General features: G+C 49.5%; 2 protein-coding genes across 7 annotated transcripts; one reads left to right on the top strand and one right to left on the bottom strand.

Moving 5' to 3' along the window:
• Positions 1-71: 71 nt before the first annotated feature.
• On the top strand, positions 72-17,614 carry flt1 (fms related receptor tyrosine kinase 1). Of its 5 annotated transcripts, none has more exons than XM_085938498.1 (28): positions 72-222; positions 2,148-2,250; positions 2,512-2,720; positions 4,055-4,179; positions 5,714-5,879; positions 5,965-6,101; positions 6,159-6,330; positions 6,392-6,509; positions 6,587-6,756; positions 6,825-6,972; positions 10,778-10,901; positions 10,977-11,085; positions 12,374-12,688; positions 13,652-13,798; positions 13,880-14,115; positions 14,184-14,319; positions 14,687-14,791; positions 14,872-14,985; positions 15,062-15,141; positions 15,561-15,633; positions 15,717-15,808; positions 15,875-15,997; positions 16,323-16,434; positions 16,518-16,617; positions 16,694-16,790; positions 16,869-16,933; positions 17,009-17,084; positions 17,143-17,614. In XM_085938498.1, the coding sequence occupies exons 1-28, from the start codon at positions 108-110 to the stop codon at positions 17,317-17,319; spliced, it is 3,744 nt and encodes a 1,247-aa protein (XP_085794624.1). In that variant the 5' UTR covers positions 72-107; the 3' UTR covers positions 17,320-17,614. The 5 variants fall into 5 exon arrangements, with proteins under 5 accessions (XP_085794624.1, XP_085794622.1, XP_085794626.1 ...); XM_085938496.1 differs by having other exon boundaries at positions 14,591-14,791; XM_085938500.1 differs by lacking the exon at positions 72-222 and adding an exon at positions 936-1,089.
• Positions 16,711-24,000, bottom strand: pan3 (poly(A) specific ribonuclease subunit PAN3). 2 transcript variants are annotated; one of them, XM_085938503.1, is made up of 19 exons: positions 23,798-24,000; positions 23,296-23,630; positions 22,344-22,465; positions 22,185-22,257; positions 22,008-22,120; positions 21,782-21,926; positions 21,487-21,704; positions 21,267-21,371; positions 21,142-21,199; positions 20,908-21,069; positions 20,732-20,848; positions 20,546-20,647; positions 19,789-19,954; positions 19,611-19,698; positions 19,404-19,543; positions 19,207-19,336; positions 19,057-19,121; positions 18,838-18,976; positions 16,711-18,735 (listed from the first exon to the last, which is right to left on the bottom strand). In XM_085938503.1, exons 1-19 carry the CDS (start codon positions 23,815-23,817, stop codon positions 18,595-18,597), a joined length of 2,439 nt encoding a protein of 812 aa, XP_085794629.1. In that variant the 5' UTR covers positions 23,818-24,000; the 3' UTR covers positions 16,711-18,594. The 2 variants fall into 2 exon arrangements, with proteins under 2 accessions (XP_085794629.1, XP_085794630.1); XM_085938504.1 differs by having other exon boundaries at positions 16,717-18,735; positions 22,050-22,120.
• Positions 24,001-24,048: the final 48 nt, after the last annotated feature.

The raw sequence follows: 24,048 nt of genomic DNA, 5'->3' as shown, positions 1-24,048 counted from the left end.
CAACGATCATCTCTCCGATTGTTTTGAAACGGTTTCCTTTCTGGCTATAATTTGCCGTCTAATGACGGCACGCTTGCTTATTTGTAACAATTTATTTAGCATCGAAAATGACTATCAACTATCAACTATGGAGGGAGTGTGCTCTCTGCAGGAATAATGTTATACTGCACCCACCCATCCTACTTGGTTCTATTGGGAAGATCCAGCCACAGTTTGTGATATGTATGTGCGTACGTTTGTGTGTTTATTTTGTGATGATATTTCTTACACTGATAGAGGGTGACCACACGTGTGCAATGAGCAGTTGTGGAATTGATGGATCATCACGCAACACTGTGTACAGACGCTACACTGTCGCTGTCTCGTGGTCAGTATGAGAAGTGTTACCACTGAGAACGTCCTGGGAATGAATCCACAGCAAATTTACGAGCCGCGTCTGCTACTATATTCTAGTTTGGGGAATTACAAATTGAAAACCAAAGTACGCAATTGAGAAGAACAAGCGCTTTCGCTATTTCTAAACTAAATAAAAAAAAGATGAGTTATTCCATGATGATATCTGGGAGCGTTACACAAGTGTGTACGTATTGGACTCTACGTTGACAATGTTCCCATTTGTGATCTGAGGAAGAGAAAAAAAAGGTGCGTACGTGCAAGTCACCTCGTGGATTTTAACCGAGGCAAATGTGTACATGCAGGTTGTTCTTGAGAGGCAGTCAGTGTGATTTATTCCTGAGTTTGGAGCACTCGAAGGAAGCTGGGAGTCGAGTTGAGGGCCGGGTGGATCCGAGCCCGGCCCGGGTGGCTATTACGCGCTTGGCTTGGGTGTGTCAGGACGCGCGCGCGCGTCACGGAAGGCCGCCATCCGGTGGCCCCCACTGTGGGAACGCTATAAAGGCCCAACGACGGCAGCGCGTCGCGCAGGAGTCCCTCAAGTCACTTGCCTTCCTTCTGCGTCATCTTAATCCATCCCCATCCAAAAGGACTAAAACGCACGGCCCGTGTCTTTCATTATCGGTGGTTGGACGAACACGATGAACTTTCTGCTCACCTTTCTGCTTTGTGGATTGTACGCGCTCTTTGCCAAAGGTGAGTGGCCGCCGTCACTGGAAGGATCGCCTCGTGCGTACTTGCGGTCTTTTAGGCGAATTCGACGAGAAGCGCTTCGGTTCATGCGTCTTCAAATGCATCTAATTTCCCTCCCTACTTTTCACTTTTATTTTTTGTATACTTTACACACATGCGACAAAATGATGAATGAAAAAAATCACGTGTTTGCAACATTCATTATTCCATGTTATTTATTGTGGCATGATGTGGTGCTATTTCCGTCCTGTTAATGCTTATTTTATTTATTTGACATTTTTATATGTCACTCATCAGCAATTTGTAATAATCATGACATTTTAACATTTATTATTTGGGACGTTTGGTTTGTATTTTTTTTTTTGGGGGGGGGGACAATTTCTTTCAAAAGATCTACTTAATTTTTTAATTTAACGTTTTGATCTTTGACGATATTAACCTTTTTGAATGTTTTGGGTTCTATATTGTTTTCTAATATCATTAAAAGTTCTAATATTTTGTTTTTCTTTTCTATAGGTTGAAATAGGATTTTATTCTTCAATACATTATTTTGTCTTTAATATTATATTTATTTGAAACTCCTCAACAGTTGAGACACATTTATTTTAATTAATGTTTGGTTTTTATGCCAGTACAATTCCTTGCCATTTTTTTACATTTTAAAATGCTCTGACTAAGTTTTAAAACAAACTTTTTTTAGGCGGTAATAATATCGTTTTTTTTTTCATAAATATAGCTTTCATGACTAAATATGTAATGTAAACAATTTCTACCGACATAAACATCTTGGGGGGGGGTTCCCCTTTGAGGATGTTTTTATTTTAATTTCCCATTTTGAATGGACTTGGCATCAGGCAAGCTACGTACGTGTGAGAGTGTGTGTCAAAGAGAAGGAAGTGTTCTCGGAAGTATGAGTAAGGCAACTTACTGTGAATGAGGCATCCGCAGGGAGCCATTACGCCGACCGACAATGAACGCGGCGGTCGGGCGCTGTCATCCACTTCACCGAACCCATGTGCCATTTCTATCCACCTGCCTCAAAGTGCCCTCATGTCCCGCAGGTGCAGACGAGGAGGCAGACGGCAAATACAGCGTGCCCGTACTGGAAGGGACGCACAAACAGCTAGTTCTGGAGATCAACCAGACCCTGGAGCTCAGATGCAGGTCACTTCAGCTAAATGCTAACAAATAGCAACCTTGTCATAAACTATTTAAGCAACGGGGCAACACATATTTATGATCCTCACTTGTATCTATTCTTTATCTTCTGCAAAGAGGCTCCACATACTACATATATACTACGTCTGTATTGCACTGCCCACTGGTGGCCAAGGTGCTAAAAGCAGAAGGAGCAGCACAATGTCAATTGAAGCCAAATGAAATTGTTGTGAAGAAGCCAAGGTTTCATTTCTTCTTGTCATCTAGAGGTCGCTGGGAGCTGTCGTGGTCCTTCCCGCCTGACCTGCCCCACGACGGGATCCGTGTGGAGGAATTCCGCTGCGGCAAGTCACAGCGGCTGCACTGCAGTCGCGTGACGCTACTGGGTGGCGCCCAGCCACGCCACACGGGCTCCTTCCTGTGTCGCTACCGACACCGAGCGCAGCAGCAGGCCTCGGTTTACGTGTACGTGACAGGTAAGGAGACGCTTGCGTCTTGTTCGGGCATTTTCAAGGGTTGCTATGACAGCCGGGGGCGGAGCCGGGGAGTTGCAACGAAGGTACTCACTGTTGCAGCAACTTTGTCGGTCACTAGATTTCGCCACTTTGAAACGTACAATATGGAAATTTAAAGAGACATTTAATCACTGCGGAAACACATCACGATATTGAAAAGTGTGTGACATGCAAACTACAGGTGGCTAACAACCACTCCAGGCAGGGTGTACTCCGCTTTTCTCTGTCCTACTTTTTAAAAGTCTGGACGTTTTTCAAGAGGAAGTGCTAAAAACAGTCACGCCGATGATCTCTAAACACTCCAGGCACCGTTTCAGCACCTTGCGCCGCTCTCGATATATTTCTATTCCGAGATATTTGTATATAAATAAAAGTCTTTTTTGGAGTGTAATGGGCCAGCTGTTGAAAGGCTCAAGACTGGGCAGAGTTTCCCATGCAGGGCATCGGCCTTATCTGCCCCGCTCCAGCATCCTGTGCTTGAAGAGAGGAGGCCAAGGGTTGGGAGGGAGCTGGGTGGGGGGGGACACTAACTCTTGGACAAAGTATGTGAACATGTGTGTGTGTGTGCGTGTGAGGTTAAGATGAAGGCCGCCGCCAAAGCAAAGAGGAGGCACAAAGTCTGCAATGCTCGACCCCTCCCTCGACCCCGCAGAGCATCTCTGCCCTCACCAAGGTGACGCAGGGGGAGGAGTGGGGCGGCGTCCATTGCTCGGGCCTCCTCGTCCATTACATTAGGGCCCAAATCAAAGCGGCGGCAGAAGGAAGCCCAGCTCAGTGGGTCGGTCCTTGGGGTACTTTTGTTTCGGGGGGCGTTCAGAGATTAGCTTTCCTTGAATAACAGCCCCGAGCCAACACACAAACAATGCGCTGCAATGATTGCCTACCAACAATCTGGGTGTTTATTGTGGCCGGCTGGCGGCCATTAGTGTGGTGGTCGGGTCACGTTGTTCAGTTGGATTCAGTGACTACACAATAGTGGACGCAGCCACCGACAGAGTACAAATAAACAGTTTCATCTCATGTTAGAAATGCCCCCCGCTACCTTCACAGAAAGCGTCATCGACATGCTAACAATTAGCAGCAATAAATAGCACGTTTAAGCGTATGTCTAAAAACGTTCTTACCTGTTCCTATATTTTTTCAACCGACACGCCACACCATTACAAAAGGGTAAATAGCGCCAATTGAATGGAACAGACAGTAGTACGGAGCCCTGCGGAACACCTTTTCTGAATGCACAGATAGATAAAAGCGCACGCCATTTGAGTCCCTGATCGCTAGTGTTTGCCTTTCAGATAGTCGGCAACCATTTGTGGACCATTCGGAGATGAGCCCCGACGTTTTGTACATGAAGGAGAAGCAGCCGCTGGTCATCCCCTGCAGGGTCACCCACCCCAACATCACCAGCACGCTGGTCAAGGTAAGCTTCCAAGAGGTTTTGTGACCAAACTGCATCCACGTCAGCAGAACCCCCTGAAAAGAGTTTGACTTAACAACTGGAAGTTTGCCACACAAAAGTCGCAAGAAGCCATGCCTGAAACGTGTTGCTAAATAAAGAAAACAAGTCAAGCGGCATAAAAAAATGTCCCAAATGATGGCCACGTTTTGTATTTCTTAACAAGCTTTTTCCGATCTTTTTTTGTTTTGTTTTGAAGCCGGCTGGAGACAGGACGTTAGGTCCAGAGTGCCTCGTTGGCCCCCGGCCAGCATCACTTCCCACAACGTCACTCATAGTCGCACTCTTGGCCGCCAACGTTTTGGCCATGATGCTTAAAACAGCTGGCAAGAGGAAGCTCAAGTAGCTGCGCTCACGCCATTGTTTCAGAACGGCCGCTTATTACTGGCGGCTGCCTGCTGCCTGCTGCTTGCTGGCTGCTGGCTGCTGCCCGCTGGCCGGCAGGCTAGCGTGCCAATTGTCCAATGACTAAATCGGGGAGAATTTGTCAAACAAGCAGAATGCAGCCAAAGCTTGGCTTTTAGAATAAATGAGTCACAAGAAAAAATGACCAGAATGACATGGATGAAATAGCCGCTTGCTTCACTCCATTCGGATAACAATTGCTCATTTTTCTCTGAATAAGTCATCATGAAAAGCAAAGAGGAAGGGCCAAGGGAATGGTTCTAAGAATACGCCATTTCAGAGGTTTTCGCGTGACGGGAAATTGTAACATTTTGAAAAATGATTGTATATTTAAAAAAAAAAAGCAAAATGTGTGGTACTTTTTGTTCAGTACAAAATGTATTTGTCATGCTCTCAAATTCTTGTAAGCACAAAGGGAACCAATGTAAAAATAGCGCCCATCCTTCCCTTCATCCACTGACTGTCACAGGCCTCTGGAGTGTTTTCTTCCTGGAATGCCTTTTTTCATTTTGGCTAGCTCCATCCAACAATACCCTTGAGCCCCCCCCCCCCCCCCCCCCTACTAGCCTCGCACTGTGAAAGTGACACGCCCTCCAATCCAATCAGGAAGCGTGGAGACGGACCCGGCCGGAGTCACGTTTGCCATATCCTCGGACGTCTCTTACCCACCTTGGCGTTAGGTAAGAGGGGGCAAAGAGAAGAAGAAACAGTGGGAAAAGGGTCACCTCGCTCCTACCTGCTCCCCCGAGACAGGGTGGGAGGCTTTTTCGCCGTTTCCTCGCGGTGACCTCCAAGAACACAACAAGAGTTACGCAAGGATTTGGGCCACAGAAGCCAGAGCCCCGCCAGGACTCATCAGCATCTGGATGGCTCTCAGGATTTAGAGCGGGACCGGAAATTGGAGTCCAAAAATACCGCAGGTCATTTTGTGTCCACTTCAAAAATGTATTTGAAGGGCTGGGAAACAAGTGAAGAGAATCGTTTCCGGAAAATGAAATCTCCTTCTGCCGCGGTTCCCCGATCGCCGTGAGTCGGTATTCGGGCCGATCGGAAGGGAATTCTTTCCCTAAAAGGAAATGTGGTTCTCCCGCAGTTCCCCAGCCACAGCTTGAGTCCTGACCAAAGGAACATCATGTGGAACGGCAAGCGGGGCTTCACCATCCGCTCTCCCACCTTCTACTACATCGGCCTCTTCTTCTGCCAGACCCTGATGGACGGCGTGACGCACAAGTCGCGCATCTACATTGTCCACAGACCAGGTCTGCCCGCCGGGACGAGGCCGCAACCAAGGTTTTGCTTGGATTCTGAAAACTCACCCATCTGCTTCTTCCCGTGTGCTCTTAGTGAGCAACATCTTGGACGTGTACCTCAACAGTACTGGTCCCGTGCAGGCCTTGAAGGGAGAGAGGCTGGTCCTCAACTGCACCGCCACCGGAGAACTGAACACCAGGGTGAACATCTCGTGGGACTACCCTGGAAAGGTAGGCAAATTCCCGGACAATCGGAGAAAAGGAGCTCATTTGTCTGTCCGTCTGCAGACGAGCAGCAGCGGCTCCACGTCCAAGCGTCTGCTGAAGCACAGGACCCACATGTTGTTCTACAACATCCTGACCATCCCCAAACTGCGGCGCACCGACCGCGGCCTCTACACTTGTCGTGTCAGCAGCGGAAACAAAACCAAGCAGCAGAAAGTCACCGTTACCGTTTACGGTAAGTTCCTGGTCGCTGAAACTTGACGAGGGGTCGGACGTTGCTTCTTTGGTCTCGGCAGATCGCCCCTTCATCCGACTGAAGCCCAGACGAGGCTCGGTGATCGAGGCCCGAGCGGGTCAGAAGTCCTACCGAATTTCACCCAAACTGCGAGCCTTCCCGGCGCCCCAAGTTATCTGGTGAGATGACGCGCATGAAAAAAAGCACGCTTGTTCAGCTCAAAGGCGTAAATGTCCCGTCGCGGTGGCTGCCGCAGGTTGAAAGACGGCACGGTGGCGGCCGAGCGGTGCTCCCGCTACCTCCTGGACGGCCATTCCCTGGTCATCCGCGACGTGGCGGAGGAAGATGCGGGCAAATATACCGTGCGCGTCCACAACCAGGAGCACGGACTCTACCAGAACCTCACGCTAATCCTGGTGGTCAACGGTAAGACCTTGACGGGAATCGTCGCTTTGCTTTGATTTGTTTTGACGTGCCACATTTGCTTGTCCCAGTGAGTCCTCAGATCGGCGAGAAAGCCGTGTCGTCGCAGGACTCGGGCGCCGTACCCCGGGGGAGCCGACAGTCCGTGCACTGCACGTCCCACGCCGTCCCCGCGCCGCACCTCCACTGGCTCTGGCACCCGTGTCCGCCCAAAGGCCTGTGAGTACGCACGTGACGCGAGCGACAGGCGCTAGCAAGCTAGCTTGATGAATGAGGCCTTTTGGAAGCCGTCTTGAATCGAGCAGGCTTTTTTTGGGTCCCCTGCTGACTTTTTGATTTGGGCCAATTTGACTTTGCTCATGTTAAGGCTAATTTGAGGCTAACGTTTGAAGTACAATTATTATTATTTGTTTGTTTGTTTTTGCCGTGACTTTTAAGACTGCTTTTTAATCGTACATTGATTTTCAGATATTTTTTTAATCTTTTCTTGGCATTGTCACTTTTAAGGTGGTTTAGAGTATGTTTGTTTTTACTTAGTGACTACAAAGTTAAAAAAAATGGTCCTTGTGACGTCTTAGAATGCAAATTATTACTGATATTCATTTTTTTAATGATTAGTTGCATCCACAGCCATTGTGGCACATACAATGCTGAAATGTCACAGTAAAAAAAAAAAAAGTGACTGTCCCCTCTGCTGTTATTGTTGTGCGTTAAATGGTGTGTGTGTGTGTGTGTGTGTGTGTGTGTGTGTGTGTGTGTGTGTGTGTGCGTGTGTGCATTGTGTGATTGAGTAAACAAGCCATGTTTTGTCTATTTCAGCATGTGTCCAGACACTGTTTCCTTCTTGTAACGAGAACAGATGCCTTTGAGGCGCTTTCATGTGTGTCTGAATGTGTGAAAATTTCCGTGTGCACTTTGTGTGTATGCATGTGTTTCATTGTGTCACTTTTTCTCTTTCTTTCTGTCTTTGCGTACTTTTTTTTTCCATTTGATCCCTTAATGTAAAGTGTGGTGTGCATGGTCCATTCAAACACTCACACACAGCACATGAGAGACTTGAAAGGAGAGAGAGGAAAACACACACACACAGACTTGAATAGAGAGCAGTTCCGTGCTCTCAGGCCCAATTTGTTGCCTTCCAAATCAAACGTGGATGATTTAATGGCTTTCCTGCGCAGGGCTTAGGGTGAGAGGCCTGTTTATTATTGTGATTGCACAGCACATCCTCCGATGCTTTTTCTTCTATCGGAGGAGGCCGGCCGGCCAGCCAGCCAGCCAGCCATCCACACGCACGTAAGACGCACACTTGGCAAGAAGAGACGGAACGGTTCTCGGGGGTCAAAGACGTATTGTGTAGCTCGCGAGCGCCAGCCGCGGAGGTTAAGTGTTACCTGAGAGCAGGGACGCCGGTGACATCATGCACATACTCAAACTTTGACCCCCAAAACCAACCCCGCCCCCTCCCAATTGTTTCTCACGTGTATGGCCGGCAGTTCCTTTTTTGTACTATACTGCTCCAATTGCTAAATAGTGATCGGACACTTGCAGGTCACTGTTGCTAAATAGCGAGCGGGCACTTGCAGGTCACTGTGGCTAAATAGTCACGTCACACTTTGCAGGTCACTGTTGCTAAATAGCGATCGGACACTCGCAGGTCACTGTTGCTAAATAGCGAGCGGACACTTGCAGGTCACTGTTGTGAGGTGTTTGTGCTTATCTTGTGCTGCGTGCCGGATCCTCACATGGGCCTCACTTGTCCTTCGCAGCCCGGCTGCACCGCAAGCTTGACGCCGAGGCGGAGGAGGCCCGGCGGGCGCGACGGGCCGGGCCGGGTTCGCTCGCCGGGCCCAGGAGCTCCTCTCTTTCGGGTCCCCGCTCATAGCGGGGTCCGCCGGCGGGCGCTGGTCCGGCCATGGGAATGGCAGCTCTTCTTATCAGGCCCGGGCAGGAGGCGCGCTGGGCTTCCTGTGCGAAAATCAGAGCGCTTTTCCTCTCGTTGTTTGGCTTCCTCTCCCGACGCGAGACGCTTCCCAGCAGCGTGATTGTCCCCTTCGTCTTCAAACGTGGCACAGGGCTGCTTCCGAAAGACTTGATCTATTCTTGAGACGCCCCCCCCCTCTCTCCTCCCCCCTCCCCTCCCCACCCTCACACACATCTTCCCATCACCAGAACTCTGCTGCTGCTGCTGCCCCCATCACCAGTGCACACGCACACACATACGCTAGTTACAAAATGTGAAGTATATTAAGCTTTAAGGTGGGAGTTCAGGATGACCCTAAAATGCTCTACAGCTAAACTTCTCCCAGTACATCGAAAAACGCTTCACAAGTTGTGGACTGCATTCCAACTTGCATACAACTTCTTCCTGAAACTTCGCTAAATATTCCAAAGTTTTTGTGAATAGCGTACTCATTTGGATCCCGCCTCCTCAGTGGAAGAAGCCTTGTTGAGCTGGAGTGGACTTGCAACACTGCTGAGCAGTGGAGCCCCAGCACACAAGAGTCATATACGTACTTACACCTGCTTCAGTTATTTATTTCTTCCATGCTATGCAACCAGCCACATCTATCCAAGCTACTTTGCTTGTTTTTTGTGTCCTAGAGTGGTACTATCATGGGTGCGTGCCCCCCCCCCCTCCCCCGAGCCCTTCCCTGACACCCTGCTGCCCCCGCCCACACACATCCCCGAAAGCTGTGAGTTTTTACGGTTTGTTGTTTGTTTGTTTTTCCTCCAGAAAGAAATCCAAAAAGAGAAGAGGGAGTGGACACAAGGTTTCATAGTTGAAATAAAGACGGACGCCTACCATGTAGGAAGTCTGCGGAGAGAGTGTCACTTATGTCGCGCTTAGAACAGCCCCGATTGTCTGTGTGTCGGAAACAGCGATGAGCCATTTGCATGAAGGATGAACAGGGCCGCTCCGATTTATTTTTTTTGGGGGGGGGGAACATATACATGTACTTTATATGTACTAATAATGTATAACGTGTATATTTATATATACATGTATAGAGAATTTTTTTTTTTTTCATACTTCATCTTTGCTCCCATCCACGTGGTCCTAATTATCCTTCATACACTTGACATGCAAGCGTGTGTGCGTGTGTGTACGGATGGGTGCGTGCAGGTTTGCAGATGTGCCCCTTGTATAAAGATGTTCTATGAGTAATATATGAAGCTAATATTTAATAATTTTATACAACTAACTTACGTATGAGCAAAATGATTTGTATGACTCTGTCAAAACATCTTTGTTTTTAAATTGTTTGTAACAGTTGATGTTGTTTTGCATTAAACTTCACTTACATATGTGCATTGTTCTTTTAAATGTCTGTGTGGTTATTTTGGGCTGTAGACAGGAACACTTAGGTGTAGTTAGTGAACACGTACGTGCCCGCACACGCACACACACGTACACTGAGTGACTGTGGAGTGATTGTTGTGTGTCTTGTCTACTTGTCTTTGTGTGACTAACAAATCTTTATCGCAAAATCTTACACTTCTATTTCCATTTGGAGTGAGAGTACGCGGGCAGGTGTGTGCGTATAGGTGTGCGCGTGTGTGTGTGTGTGTGTGTGTGTGTGTAACGCACAGGGTGGGACGCACACAATGTACAACCCAAGAGGAAGAGCAATCAGGGAAAAGAAAGTAACACCTCATGGACAAAACAAAGTTTACTTGTACATCCATAAAAGTCAGCAATAAGCTCAAACTTAGCAAGGCACGTACATGTTTGTATGGTTGCACAACTGACCTCAAATCCAACGTTTGGCGTCCAAAAATAGCAGGAGGCCATTCCGAGCGCTCCAAAACAGGAAGTCACGTCGCCTCCTGGCGGAATCCAGAGACACTAACGCTTACAAATTGTTCCTCGGTGCGTGGAATACGCTGGCTATATTTAGAGCGGAAGGTGTTTGATGCCAATTTGGTGACTAAGAGCAAAAACATAGCTTAGCTCGTATGCATGTATGTACAGCTGCTGAAGCGTCAACACAGCTGAGTGTCGTCCTCCTCTTCCTCACTGAAGGTGCGCGGCTCCGACATCCTCCTCCCTTTGGATCCCCGTGAGCGAGGGGCTCCCCGCCACGTCCGCACACAACCGCATCCTGACTGTGACCCACAGACAGGAAGTGCTTCAGGGGAAGACCAAGGTGGAACATGACACGCCAGCGTGATCACATATGTTCATGTCATCGGATTAGAAATGGACTCACACGTGTGTTTAGACGGTGGGTGTTGTGACCGTGGCCCGGGCTCTGGTGTCAGGTGTGTTCCGTTGCGTGGCCTCCAACTCTGTGGGACTGGACCACCTGGACACCCCCTTCTATGTCACAGGTAATGACAAATTGGAAAAGCACAAGCAAGCTGGTCACTTGTTGCTAGGCAGAATCTCGTGGGAAGAAGAAGTCACATTCGGAAAAACATCTCCATTAAGATTCACTAGAAATTTGGGTTAGGTTCATTGTGTTGCTCTTCAGCGCGTGCGAGTACAATTGAGCTTGTGTACGTATGCGAGAACGAAACAGGAACCCGTGGGCCCTTATCGTTCCACTAACCCCGTCTCCTCGTACCGCGCGGCGCATTTCCTTGGACTGGCGGCTCGGCTTTATTTCGGGAGGCCTCGGGGTGTTCGGGAAAGATAAACACAATCCGCCATCAGGAAGCTCTCGAGCCGTTTCCACGGGAAGTTTCAAAGGGCTAAAGTAAATAGAAAGACTTTTTCTCGCCGTCTTCACGCTGGCCACAATAGTCGTGGATATACATCAAAAGGTGTTCCAAAATGGCGGCCAGCTCGGTCGGACACGTCACCGTGATGTCAGGTACTTCCGGGTGGTGCAAGTCGGAGCTTTCTCCAATAGTACCACTTGCAAACAAACCCTTCTCTCTCGTTGTAGCCAGAGCCCTTGAAGAAAAAAGAAAAAAAAAGTTGATTCAAACATGAACGTTTATGTTACAGTGGTGCTCACGCCAACTTATTTGCAAGAACCACGCGGGAGACAGTATGCCCTTTTAGCACTTGCAAGTGGAGAAAACGTTCGTCACTGTGCATACAGCGATGTTCCAACGTAGTCTACCATAGGACTCTTGCAAGAGAGTATTTATTGAGAGAAAACAGGGTGGGGGTGAGAGTGGACGAGAGTGGAGAAGTTTAGTGCTCGCCTCAGCAAGTGGTTAATCAATTGTGGAAACTAGTGGAGTATTTTAGATAACTAAGCAAGAATGTTTCCACACTATTTGGAAAGTTTCAACAACTCAATGTGGAAACTTTCCAGAGTCGAGGAAAGTTAACAAAGTTAATAATTCTACTCATAATCATACGATCAAGATCATTTGTCAACAGTTTAGATTGTGGCGGTAAATGCGGGAGTGACTAATCAATTGGCTTTTCTATTGCTCCGATGAATGGCAGTAATGAATGACTTCAATCGTGCGCTCTTGATGCTGAAATGCATACTGTGGCATAGAGCTAGCTAATGTTAGCTAGCAGGCTAGCTATTTTGGACTGGGAAGCTTAGTTAGTTTGAATTGAGCGATTCTTATCGTACCACTAGAGGGAGCCCACGTACCATTTGTGGTAAGGTAAAAAAAGGAAAAAAAAAAATCACTCGACATGTCTCGTCAGACGTTCCAGGCGGCTTCGCCTTGAGCCAGGGGGAAGACGCCAGGGAAGGCGGAGATCTGCGCCTCACCTGCAGCGCCAACAAGCACCTGTACAGCAGCCTGTCGTGGCGACGCTTGCATCCCGCCGGTGGCGGGGGTGCCGACTGGCGCGGGGGCACCACCCTGAACGGGCAAGCGTCCACGGGGGAGTTCTCACGCTCTCTGCTGTTGTCACTAAGCAACCTGAGCGCGCAAGACACAGGGGCCTACATGTGCGCCGCCCACCACCGCTTGACGGGGCAGGAGGTCCACCTCGTGGCGCAGGTGAGGGTTTCAGGTGAGTTCATGATTCCGTCGTTTAGGCATTGCCAGGCTTCCATCATCTATCTGGTAAAGGTCCCAAGCGCAGTGTTGTAATTATCCCAGCATGAGGGCCTCCTTATTTCGGGACATCCTGATGTCTTTGTGCACGTATGTCGCAAACAAACAAGCAGCCACTCTCTCCTCTCTCTCTGTCTGTCTCACGGAGTTTGGGAATCGGGTCCCCCTCGGCTTCCTGAGGCCCCACCCTGCCTTTGCTCGGCACCTCTTTCACGTGGGAATGGGCTCTGGTCTGGAGGAAGAGCACACAATGGCACTTCCCACAATGCCACATTTACAGGCCCCTGCGCTGGGCCGCGGGAACAATCAGCCAATCAGACACTGTCAGGCCCCCGCTCGCACAATCATCAATTGTTGTCCGAAGATGGGGGAAACAACAATCAGTCGCCTGGCTTAAGTGACTTTGCTTCATGTCTGCGGACCGCCGCTCGCTATAACAATCAACGCCCGACACGTCCACTTCCTCCATCCAGACCCCCCCCCCACACACACACACACACACACACACACTGGGTGACCAGTGAGAAAAAAGAATTCGTCCACTTCCTTCACAAGTAAGAAAAAACAGAAAAGTGGCTTTTGGGGTGAGTGAGGTTAAAATCAGATGAGGGACGCCCGAGTTAATAGCAATGTGTCCTAGTGACCAAAATAGTTTGGTCGTAGGTGCATTTGTTGTTCCGATACAATCTACGACACACAATTCAAGGTTTTATCAAGTACAGTACAGGAGCAGGAAAGGGAACTGCGATAGACATCACAGTTCGGTCAGCTGCCGCAAGATGGTAGCGGAATTGAATTGAAAAGTGATAGCATTATAGTGTTTCTGCGGGTGTTCAACAATCCCCTGCCCTGCCCCCTAGTGTCGAACTAAGGACTGGGGTCCAATTGTGTTCATATTGAACTCAGTTTTTCTGCTCAGCTCTGGAGCCTCCAGAGCTGCTAAAGAATTTGACGGATCGTACGGTAAACGTAAGCAGCTCATTGACCCTCGGTTGCCCCGCCGAGGGCGTCCCGCCACCGGCTATCACGTGGTACAAGAACCAACGCGCCCTGTCGGCAGGATCTGGTAGGTAAAAAAAAGAAAATGGAATCACTATCCGATGTAAAATGCGGTTCTTTATCCTCACTTGTGTTTCATCGTTGTCAGGTATTGCGATATCAGCAAAGGAGGGCTCGCTCCATATCGACCGCATCAGCGTGGAGGACCAGGGCTTGTATACATGCCAGGCCAGCAACCAGAAGGGCTCCGTGGAGAGCTCCGCCTACATATGGGTCAATGCGCCCGAAACGCCGTCCATGGAGATCCCTACTCTGACGTGCACGTGCGTGGCGGCCACCTTCCTGTGGCTTCTCCTGACGCTCCTGATCCGAAAGCTACGACAGGTCAGGAAGAGCGAGCAACCCCCCCGTGCAATCCTGGGTTAACGATTCCCCGTCCCTACGTTCTACAGCCCGACAATTCCCAGAGTAAAAGCGAGTACCTGTCCATCATACTGGACCCCGGAGACGGCCCCGTCCGGGAGCAGTCTGAACGACTCCAGTATGATCCCAACCAGTGGGAGTTCCCTCGAGAGCGTCTCAAATTAGGTACGTTATTTCGTACTTTTCTGGTTTGTTTGCTTCCAGGAATGTAAGCAGAGGATGTATTAAGATGGCGTCGGCGATACTTCGACTTTCTCATAGCTCTTATCAAATGATCATTGGGAGGTTCCATTAATCAGTGTATTGTCTTTGGCTGGGTAATTAAAAGCCCGGTCGGAGGGCGTTTACTGACACTAATCAGCCACGAGGGTGGTGCTCAGTCCAATGTTCTCCTGATGAGCTTCCAAGTCGTGTCTTATCAGACGCTCACTTCCAGGATGGGCGAGAAGCGAGTATCATGTCACACACCCAAGCAAGAATTTGGGTTATGATGAAGCTTTCAAGTCTTCAGTATCGTGTTCCTGTCAAGCAGGCAAGAATTTGGGCCGAGGAGCCTTTGGTAAGGTGGTGCAGGCATCTGCCTTTGGAATGGACGACGCTTCCAGCTGCAGGACGGTTGCTGTTAAAATGCTCAAAGGTACAAAAGGTCTTCTGGCGGGGTCTTCAATCTATTGGATGATATTTTTTTCCTATGTATGTTTACGTTTGGTCCACTAGAGGGCGCCACAGTCAGCGAGCACAAAGCCCTGATGACCGAACTGAAAATCCTCAACTACATCGGACACCATGTCAACGTCGTTAACCTACTGGGAGCTTGCACCAAGCCGGGAGGTTTGTAGATGATCGTGATTCCACACGCCGTTTGGGTTCCAGGCTAAGTCTTAACTTTCTGATTTGGATCTTACAGGGCCGCTGATGGTGATTGTGGAGTACTGTCGCCATGGAAACCTGTCTAGCTTCCTGAGAGGCAAACGAGAGATGTTTGGGGTGACTGTGCTGTTGAATTGTTAAAGATGATATCGGGCTCTCTTGTCATGATGTTAAGCAATACCGAAAGCACAAAATCATTTACACATCCAAAAAGTCACTTCTGTAATCTTGTTTTGAGGTTGAGAGGAAGACCTTATCTGCCTCACCTTTACTTCCCTATAGCTCCTCTGAGCCTCTCGCAATTAACCAAACACGGGACCATATGTCAAGTTTCTCACGGCAACTTTAATTTGGATCCCTTGACTTGCTTCCACAACTTTTAATTTCTAGCTTGAGTTAGGACCAAATGAATGAAATTCCAATGCTAATTTGAACGCAGTTTATTTCTCTTTTGAGTCTAAATTCTTTGTCATGTCTTATTTCTTTTGGATTGAATGACAATATATAGGACTTGATTTCCATTTTATATGCCCCAGGTGGCCAGCAGAAAATCTGGAAAGAAACGTTGCAACATCCAGAGAGAAATGAAGGAGGACGCAAACATTGGAGGTAATTGCTGCCACTTTTGTTATTAGCAATACTTTGGAACCGTAGATAATATTTGGGATATTCTTTTTTTCAATTTCCAATAGACGACATATCAGACTCTCCGTTATTTCTGGAGGATCTCATCTCCTTCAGCTTCCAGGTGGCGCGAGGAATGGACTTCCTGGCGTCCCGCAAGGTCTGACCCCTTATCATCTTCAATCCGTGACGGACGCAGGCAACATTTGGGTTTTTTCCACTTTAGTGCATTCATCGAGACCTGGCGGCCCGAAACGTTTTACTGTCTGACAACAACGTGGTAAAAATTTGCGACTTCGGCCTAGCGAGGGACATCTACAAAGACCCCGATTATGTGCGAAAGGGAGACGTGAGTACGTACACACACACACACACACACACACACACACACACACACACACACACACACACACACACACACACACACACACACACACACACACACACACACACACACACACACACACACACACACACACACACACACACACACACACACACACACACACACACACACACACACACACACACACACACACACACACACACACACACACACACACACACACACACACACACACACACACACACGACAAATACTAGAACATTTTGACCAGCTTTGTTTCAGTTCCAACATTTTGCTTTGCATTTTCTCTAACCTGATTGGCTGTTAGGCTCGCCTGCCTCTCAAATGGATGTCTCCAGAGTCCATCTTCGACAAGGTCTTTACCACTCAGAGTGACGTGTGGGCCTTTGGTGTCCTGCTCTGGGAAATCTTCTCTTTGGGTAAGAGGTGACACAAGAACACTCCACAAAGTAGCCAGAGGAACGCAACGAGTGATGTCGCGGCAACACGTACCATACCGTAGGGGCCTCACCGTATCCCGGCCTGCACATCGACGAGGACTTCTGCCGCAGACTGAAGGCGGGAACCAGGATGAGGGCGCCGGAGTACAGCACGGCCGACATGTGAGGAGAAAGCGGCGCAGTCGGTTGCCTTTGGCGTCCCGTCCCGAGCTCACGTGGTGTTTTGGCGCTTGTCCAGTTACAGCACCATGCTGGCCTGCTGGGAGGCCGAGCCCAGCGAGAGACCTTTCTTTTCCCACCTGGCGGACACCCTCGAAGATCTGCTTCGCTCCACGGTCAAAGCGGTCTATCGAAAACAACACGAATCATCGGAAGCCCTTAATATTGACAACAGTATTGATTTATATTGACAGGACGAGAAGAACTGCATTCCTCTGGGATCTCGGGTGGAAAAGCCCCTTGCTGTCACAAACTTAAGGTCGCCACTGTCCATGATTTGACATCTTCATTTCATTTGTCATGTATTGTTGAATCCAAATGTTGTACCGTGCAGTTACATGCATGCTGTGGTGGCCAAACTGGACACGTTTGAGGAGATGCCCTGCGAGGATCCGCTTCACAGATCTGAGGTGAGGAAACAGACACACGCACACACAAATACTTGAATAGATTTGATGTGTGCTTCAGGATTGCGACAGCGGCATGGTCCTACCTTCAGAGGAGCTGCAGTGTCTTTCCTGGAGCAACGGCATCAAGGAAGCAGTCAGTCTCCATAGCAACAGGTCATCCAGGTGGGATTCGGACTCCCCTCCTCCTGACTACAACCTATTTGTCCCCTCCATGAATACGCAGTTAGCCAAGTAAAAAAGTCACAGTTCCTGGTTGTATTGGTACCTCAAAGGGAGGAAAGATCCTTCTTACACTGACATGATATGCTGGATATCTGTAGGTTTAGTTTTTAGGAGCTCCTATTATGTTTCTTCCAACTAGCCTTACTCATTTTTTGCAATGTGACCATGCTGTCTTGCTTTCTGAATTCTTTATTAAAATACTGCTGTACACACAAATATTGCAAAGTTTGAGACATTGGAACACGAGGGGCAAAAAAAAATGTTGGTTGTGGAGTGTGTGTGAGAGGAGTGGCCGAGGGTGCACGTATGCCGGGGGGGGGGGGGTTCTAAAGCACCACAGTCATCAGATGAGCTAACACAGTTAGCACCCCCACCCACCAAGCAGGCAATGAAATCCTTTCCATGAATTCAAATTTTCAGGGTCAACAGAGTTCAAGAGCAGTGTTTGGAATCGTGGAAAAACCTCCTTGGAGCATCGTTGGGGGGGCGCTGTGAACAATCCTGACCAATGACGGCAGATCACATTCAATCATCGGGTGGGGTGGCAGGTGTGTGTGTGTGTGTGTGGGGCACTACCTTATTTGTCATCCTGCGTGTCATTCCTTCACTACTGCTGGCATTGGTCCACTGATTGAAAAAAAATTTGCCCTCCCGCTTTGGCAAAAACACGCACACACGCACACAAAAAAAGTGCTTCTAAAAAAGAAGAGGTGACATTCCGTAAAGAGGCAACTGCCAAAATGGGGGGGGGGGGGGGGGCGCAAAAAACAAATGAACAGCGCCATGATAAATGCATGAGACTCTCTGTACACCCTGTGGGCAATTCATTCACACATAAAAAAGTAACCCGGGGAAAAATTAAAATCTTAGTGCAGGCTCCTCTGGGGGGAAAAAAAACGCCTTACTCACCAACGCCTCCCACACAAACAGCGGTAAAAAGAAACAATAAAAACATGTTCAAGAAGAACCTCAAACATTGCTTTGTTCCCCCCAAATCTAAAAAAAAATATATATATATTCGCCGTCCCAAGCGTCCATTTCTTATACGGTTTTTCCAGCTTGCAGGTTTTTTCTTTTTTTTAGGAAAGACTAAAAAAAAAAATACACTTTAGAAGGGAAACAAAAGCCTTCTGGTTGGACAGTGTATGCGACTGAGGCCTTCCCGCCCAAAATGCTGATGTTGAAATGTCTCCACGAGCTCGGCCGTCCACCGGCTCGCTCGGAAGGTGGATGGATGGCCCGCCGTAGTGCAATTGTAGTGCGCCCGCCAGGCCAGTAGGGGGCGACGCTACAGTGAGCCGGCAGAGGCCGCCTGCAGCTCCTGAAAGGTGCTGTCGAAGCAGCGCTTCAGGTCCGAGTAGGTCACCACCAGCACGCTCTTCTCGTCCCGCGACACCAGGCTGATCTTCTCCGGCCCACCGGCGTCCAGCTGGCCAATTCGTTAAAAAAAATATATATATATCAAAGTGAACCTTTGGTGACTACATTCACGGAGAGTGTCAGTTTGTTATGGAAAGCAAACGTCACCCACTTTGTTGAGACAGGAGACAATGTGGCTGAGGTCGATCCACGGCGTCCCGGCTTCCGTCACCTGGTGAAACAGGTGGTCCCGGAAAAGCTTGAGCAGGTAGCGGTCGCCCGTTTCCGACCACGTGGGGTCCTTCTGAAACCTGGAATTCACACGCCGCAGCCGGCGGTTTTAAGCGTCGATGTGGCAACAGCGCAAATGCGGACGGAGCGGCGGACTCACTCGGGCCTCTCGTTGATGGTGCCCAGCTTGGCGAGCAGGCGGAAGAGGCGGCCATTTTGCACTTCCTAAAAAACAGGGGCAATCGCGTTTAGCCGCCCGCCGGCCGGCCGGCTCAAAGCTCCAGCGTTGACTCTGCGTATGGCACATCACCTTGGCCAGGTCCTCCTCGATCACGTCGTTCCTCATCTGCGAAGCGTCCAGCTGCGTGTAAAATCGAGCTCCGATCATCGGCATGATGTCGTTGACGCTCCGGAGACGAGACTGTTCGGTCAGCAGGTATCTGGAAGCAGAGAGAGAAGCAAACGTTAGATTATGGGAAAAATTGTTGGCTCAAGTGTGGCTCTTACAGTATGAGGTTCTTGAGGTCTGACGAGTAGTTGATGGACACCAGCTCCATGGCCTTCTGCAGGTTCTCCCTCTGAATGCCGGCCAGCGAGTTGCAGGCCAGCGCCAGCACGACTTTGCCCAGCGACACCAGGTCGGCTTGCTGGAAACACAAGAGCCGCGTTTAACTCCACGACGACGAGCGGCCGGGCGTTGCGCGCGGCGAGCACCTGGTATTGCGGCATCAGGGCCAGGTGGTTGCTCTGACTGCTGTCAAAGGTCAGGACGTCAAAGACGCCCACGCAATTCACACGTAACCTGCATACACAAAATTCCATAGCGTCAAAAGTCGCTCGATGATCTCATCGGGTCGGTGATGCTTCACGTTACTGAATGCACAGTACAAACCTGGTCTTGCCCGTAATGAGGATCTTGCTGGGGTCCATAACGCGGCACGCCAGGCCCGCTGTGTGGATGGTGCGCAGGGCCGAACTGAGCTGGACAATGTAGGCCCAGATGAGCGACTCGGGCAGCAGGCCGGCGTGCTGCCGCGGAGGGGGAGGCTCGTGTTGTCCTGCACGCACACAAAAAAAGAAAAAACATCACGCACGTTATCGCGCAAAAACAGCTTGTGACGTGCAAACTGACAACTTCCTTTTTTTGGTTTCTTCTAAGTTAGAGTGGGGCTTCTCAAAATGACAATGGCCTGAAAACAAGCATGTGAGCCTCCAATAAAAGTCTGGATGAGTTTGGATTTTTGGCAAATTGGCTCCAATAATTGAACATGACACAAAAAACGAGTGTGGCATGTTTTTGTTTGCTGCAGGCTAAACACTGTTCTGCTCTGTTCTGTTCTGGTGGACGAGGTCAACAGCAGCACCTGCCTTCAGGATCACTTTCAGCCACAGGTTCCTCCTTAGGTCCATGTCTCGCTTGCACCGTGGCCAACAGTCAATAAAAGACTTGATCCAAAATAGAACCCATGGCTGACTTGCCGTGCTACCCGCTGGAGCAAATGATATCCAGCCCTTAATTGGATTGACGTGCCTAAGCGGATGACCTCATTAACGCCTATTAGTGGGTCACCAAAACAAAGTGCATCAGGCAATTTTGGTTTTTTTTTTTATATATGTAGGGGACATCATTTGGTAGAGGAGCCGCTCACCCCACTTCCTCTTGGTAAAATACGAGTCGGCCGTTGGGTCGTTGAAGTGTCGGCTGAACATGGTTTCTGCGCCCGCGTGGAAGTCATAAGAGAACACCAACGCTGGGGGGGAGAAGGAAAGAAGGATTGAAGTCCATTTTAAAAGTGGGGAAAAAAGAAATCAATGAGCAAAACATTCCAACTCACAGTGGTCTCCAAAGGCCTTCGTGGTAAAGACCTCCCTCAGGGTGACCGAGTTGGAGTGCTGAATCTTCTTCCACATGTCCACCAGCATCATGCACTTGGTGTTGACGAGGCGGAAGCCTGAACAAACGTGAAATGGAGTCGTCTAGCGAATATTCCTTTGGCACATGTCCGCTTACCGTGTATCCTCCGCAGGCAGTAGGGCAGGTCGTCCTTGCTGTTGACCGCCTTGTAGCAGGACGTGATGTAGCTGAAGTTGCTGGTCTTCTGCATGCGGTTGGGCGGCGGGAGGGCCTCCAGGGGGAACAGGCTGTGGTAGCTGTCCACCTCAGACGGTACGTCTGCACAACACAGGGCGCCGACTGTGACTATTTTTCGTCACGCTAACAAGGTAGGAGGTTTGGGATTTCCACCTGTGTTTTCCGAGTGGTCGATCTGCGCCATGGTTATCAGGTGCCTGTTTATTAATTCCTGCCAAGCGTCGGAAGACGTTAACGGCAGCTCACGTCTGTAGAACGGCCGGCCGGGTGAGAAATACCTGTCGGAGTTCATCCGCCATGAAGAAGGACGGGGCGTTGGCTTTGGGCTGCATGTAGGCCACGTGGGGTGCGGTGGGGGGGTAAATATGGTAGGTAGGAAACACCTGCGGTGAAACCACAAACAACGAGCTTCCTATTTACTGAGAAAGCAAAACTTAGTCGTGACTTTCTGAATGACAGCCAAAAAAGATTAGTCATTAGAAGAAGGCCGCCACGTACCATCCCGGCCATGGGAGCAGGGGTATTGTCCGTGTAGAAGTATGTGGTCCCCCCGACGGTCTCTTTCTGGATAATGTGAGCGCCCGGGTCGGCCGCCGTGGTGGGCACCATGTAGTTGACCGGGTTCGGGGTGTGGCTGCGGCGGCGCGGGGCAGGCGAGGTATGCGGCGTAATCTTCGGTGAGTGAAGGGGAGATGAGCCGGCCGATAAAGACATGCCTGAAAGCAGACGGTCAAGCGTGTTGGTTTGGAGCGGGACGGAAAAGAAATGAGGCGGGAAAGAAAGGAGACGGCACCTGAAGCTAAAGCGGCAGCTGTGGAGCTGTTAAGACCCGGGTGGGCAAAGATAGGCGAGGGGAAGGCCTGCACAGAAGACGGCGCCATGGTGGCCATTCGTGGAGCTCCCTTAGGGATGAACTCGCTCGCTGTCGGATTGGGCGCCTAAAAGAAAAAAAGGTTGGTACCCACACCTTAAAACAAAACAAATTCGGACAGGTCGGTGTGTCACCAATTGCAGGTTACCTCAAAAAGCAGGGAGGGACACTCGGTTTTGTTTTTCCTCACCTTTCTCCGTTGAGAAATGCCAAGAGCACCAAAATCGCTGAACAGCGATGATGTTGGGGAGTTGACAGGCTCTACGTGGCGGGGATAAAAAGGTTCAGGTCATTTCAATGGAAACCGGGGCAATGTTGGACTGACCGTGAGTGCTGTGGCTGAAATTCTTGGCACCGTCGTTGAGCAGACTGGGAGAGCTGCTGGTGGTAGTAATTCGCTAGCAAGAAATGGAGAGATTCAAAACACAAGAAAGGAAGCTGTGATGGGGAAAAAGTGTGACAACCACAAAGTTGTGGTGGATACCTGCATCATGGAGTATTTGGACTCTGCGGGACTTCCAAATCCATTGACGCCAATGAAGCTGCTGCTGAAGTAGGAATTGGTGAGGTTGGCGTCGCTCAGACTCGCTCCCTCGATCCCTGGAACTGCAAAGGACAAAAAAGGACTTCTTTGAATATTGAGCAACGATGCTGTCAAGTAGAGGATGACGTTGAGGAACATCGAACGGTCTCGACTATGTGCAACCAATCACAGGGCTCGTTAGAAAAAAATGTAAACAGTTCCTCAGATGCAAGCAAAGGCGATGCTAATCTCTACGCACCGCCAGCATGGGTTCATTATCAAGCCACTTACACATTAGTGTTCAGACGTCAAAATAACTTTGCGCTATTTTGGTGTTTATTTGTACAAAAGAAATTAGCGCAAAAAAACAAACAAACAAACAAACAAACAAACAACAATACCTCGTGGAAGGCTACGTTAGCTACTATAGCTACGTTAGCATCACAGCTACAGTTAGCAAGCATGTAAACACGCGTACTCGATCTGATTAAACAGCATACGAGATGATTGATTTTGATCTGCAATGAAAAGCACAAGATATTCCAGGCTTTCTTTTTGCACAAGAGATTGCCATGAAGCTACACTGGGCTAACTTTAAGCGCTTTCTGTCCATTTACACAGCTGTCATAGCATCAGGCCTCTTTCGCCAGAGCTGCAACAGGCTATTAATGTTTGCTTCGTTGACACAACAACAGTCACGTCAGTTGTGAAAAGCCACCGAGTGAGCTCCACAACACGAAGTAGACGATGCCCAATTGCACGTGACGGCTAAATGTGCACAAATCAGTGGGGGGGACGAGGAGGCCTCACTGAATCCCCGGGCTAGATTTTCAGTCAAGTCCGACCATGCTCCTCTTAAAGTCGGGTGTGCACCCAAGTGAGGTCCCGGCTGTGAAGTAAAAGCGTTACTCACTGGCTAGCAACGACCCGTCCAGAGAGGTCCCCGCAGGCCCCATGGCTTCGCTCTTCTTGGGCAAGCCGGTTCCTCCTCCAGCGCCGGAGGCCGCGGAACCGCCAAGGGAATACCCCGTCGGAGTCCCTCCACCCCCGGGTAAAGACAACGGGACGGGGCTCAGGCTCGCCATGGACGGGTCCTCGTGCAGGAACTGGCACTCGTCTCCATAGAAGCACGTTTTGTCTTTCGCGTAGTAACGGCAAAACTTCACCTTGACATTGGGTATCCCAGCACCCCCGAGCGGAGCGGCTGAAGCTGGGAGTCCGCTGTTCATGGCACCGTCGCTGCCGTTGCTGCCGTAAGACACTCAAACATAGAGAACCGCACAGAGCTAGCGAGCTAGCCCAGCTCGGCTCAGCTCGGCTAGCCAGCCAGCAAACGAGTCTCCCCTTTTCCGCGGACTAAAATTCACCTCCTCTGTGGCGTCGGGACCACTTAAAAAATGCGCTGCGGTACTCACGTCATCACGCTGGGGTGCATGTTTGGCTTCCGGACTTTAGATCATTGCACGCGCGGAACAGCGATGGCAAGGGTCGCCATCCATGTAGACGCTTTCAATGCTATTACAAAAAACAAAACAAAAAAAGTGTCGCCCGCCTGTTGTTTTTGCTCACTGCCAGGCTTGCCTGCACTGCTTGCTTGGGAGCCGCTTTGCATTGTGGGTAAGCGACTCTGTTTAAAACACAGCACGAACTCTGCAAGTGTGTAAAG

The sequence above is a fragment of the Syngnathus leptorhynchus genome, chromosome 19 (genome assembly GCF_054491065.1).
Source record: "Syngnathus leptorhynchus isolate UIUO chromosome 19, UIUO_Slep, whole genome shotgun sequence".
NCBI classification, from domain to species: Eukaryota; Metazoa; Chordata; class Actinopteri; order Syngnathiformes; family Syngnathidae; genus Syngnathus; species Syngnathus leptorhynchus.
This window is presented reverse-complemented; position numbering and strand designations above follow the sequence as displayed.

Bases quoted from the DNA above. Each gene is read 5' to 3' on its own strand.
- flt1 (XM_085938496.1), top strand. From the start codon at position 108: ATGACTATCAACTATCAACTATGGAGGGAGTGTGCTCTCTGCAGGAAT. The intron at 2,251-2,511 runs GTCACTTCAGCT...CTTGTCATCTAG, and splicing joins ACCCTGGAGCTCAGATGCAG to AGGTCGCTGGGAGCTGTCGT. The intron at 14,320-14,590 runs GTACGTTATTTC...GCTCACTTCCAG, and splicing joins TCGAGAGCGTCTCAAATTAG to GATGGGCGAGAAGCGAGTAT.
- pan3 (XM_085938503.1), bottom strand. From the start codon at position 23,817: ATGCACCCCAGCGTGATGAC. The intron at 23,631-23,797 runs GTGAGTACCGCA...GTCTTACGGCAG, and splicing joins ATGCACCCCAGCGTGATGAC to CAACGGCAGCGACGGTGCCA. The intron at 22,466-23,295 runs GTGAGTAACGCT...TGTCCTTTGCAG, and splicing joins GGACGGGTCGTTGCTAGCCA to TTCCAGGGATCGAGGGAGCG.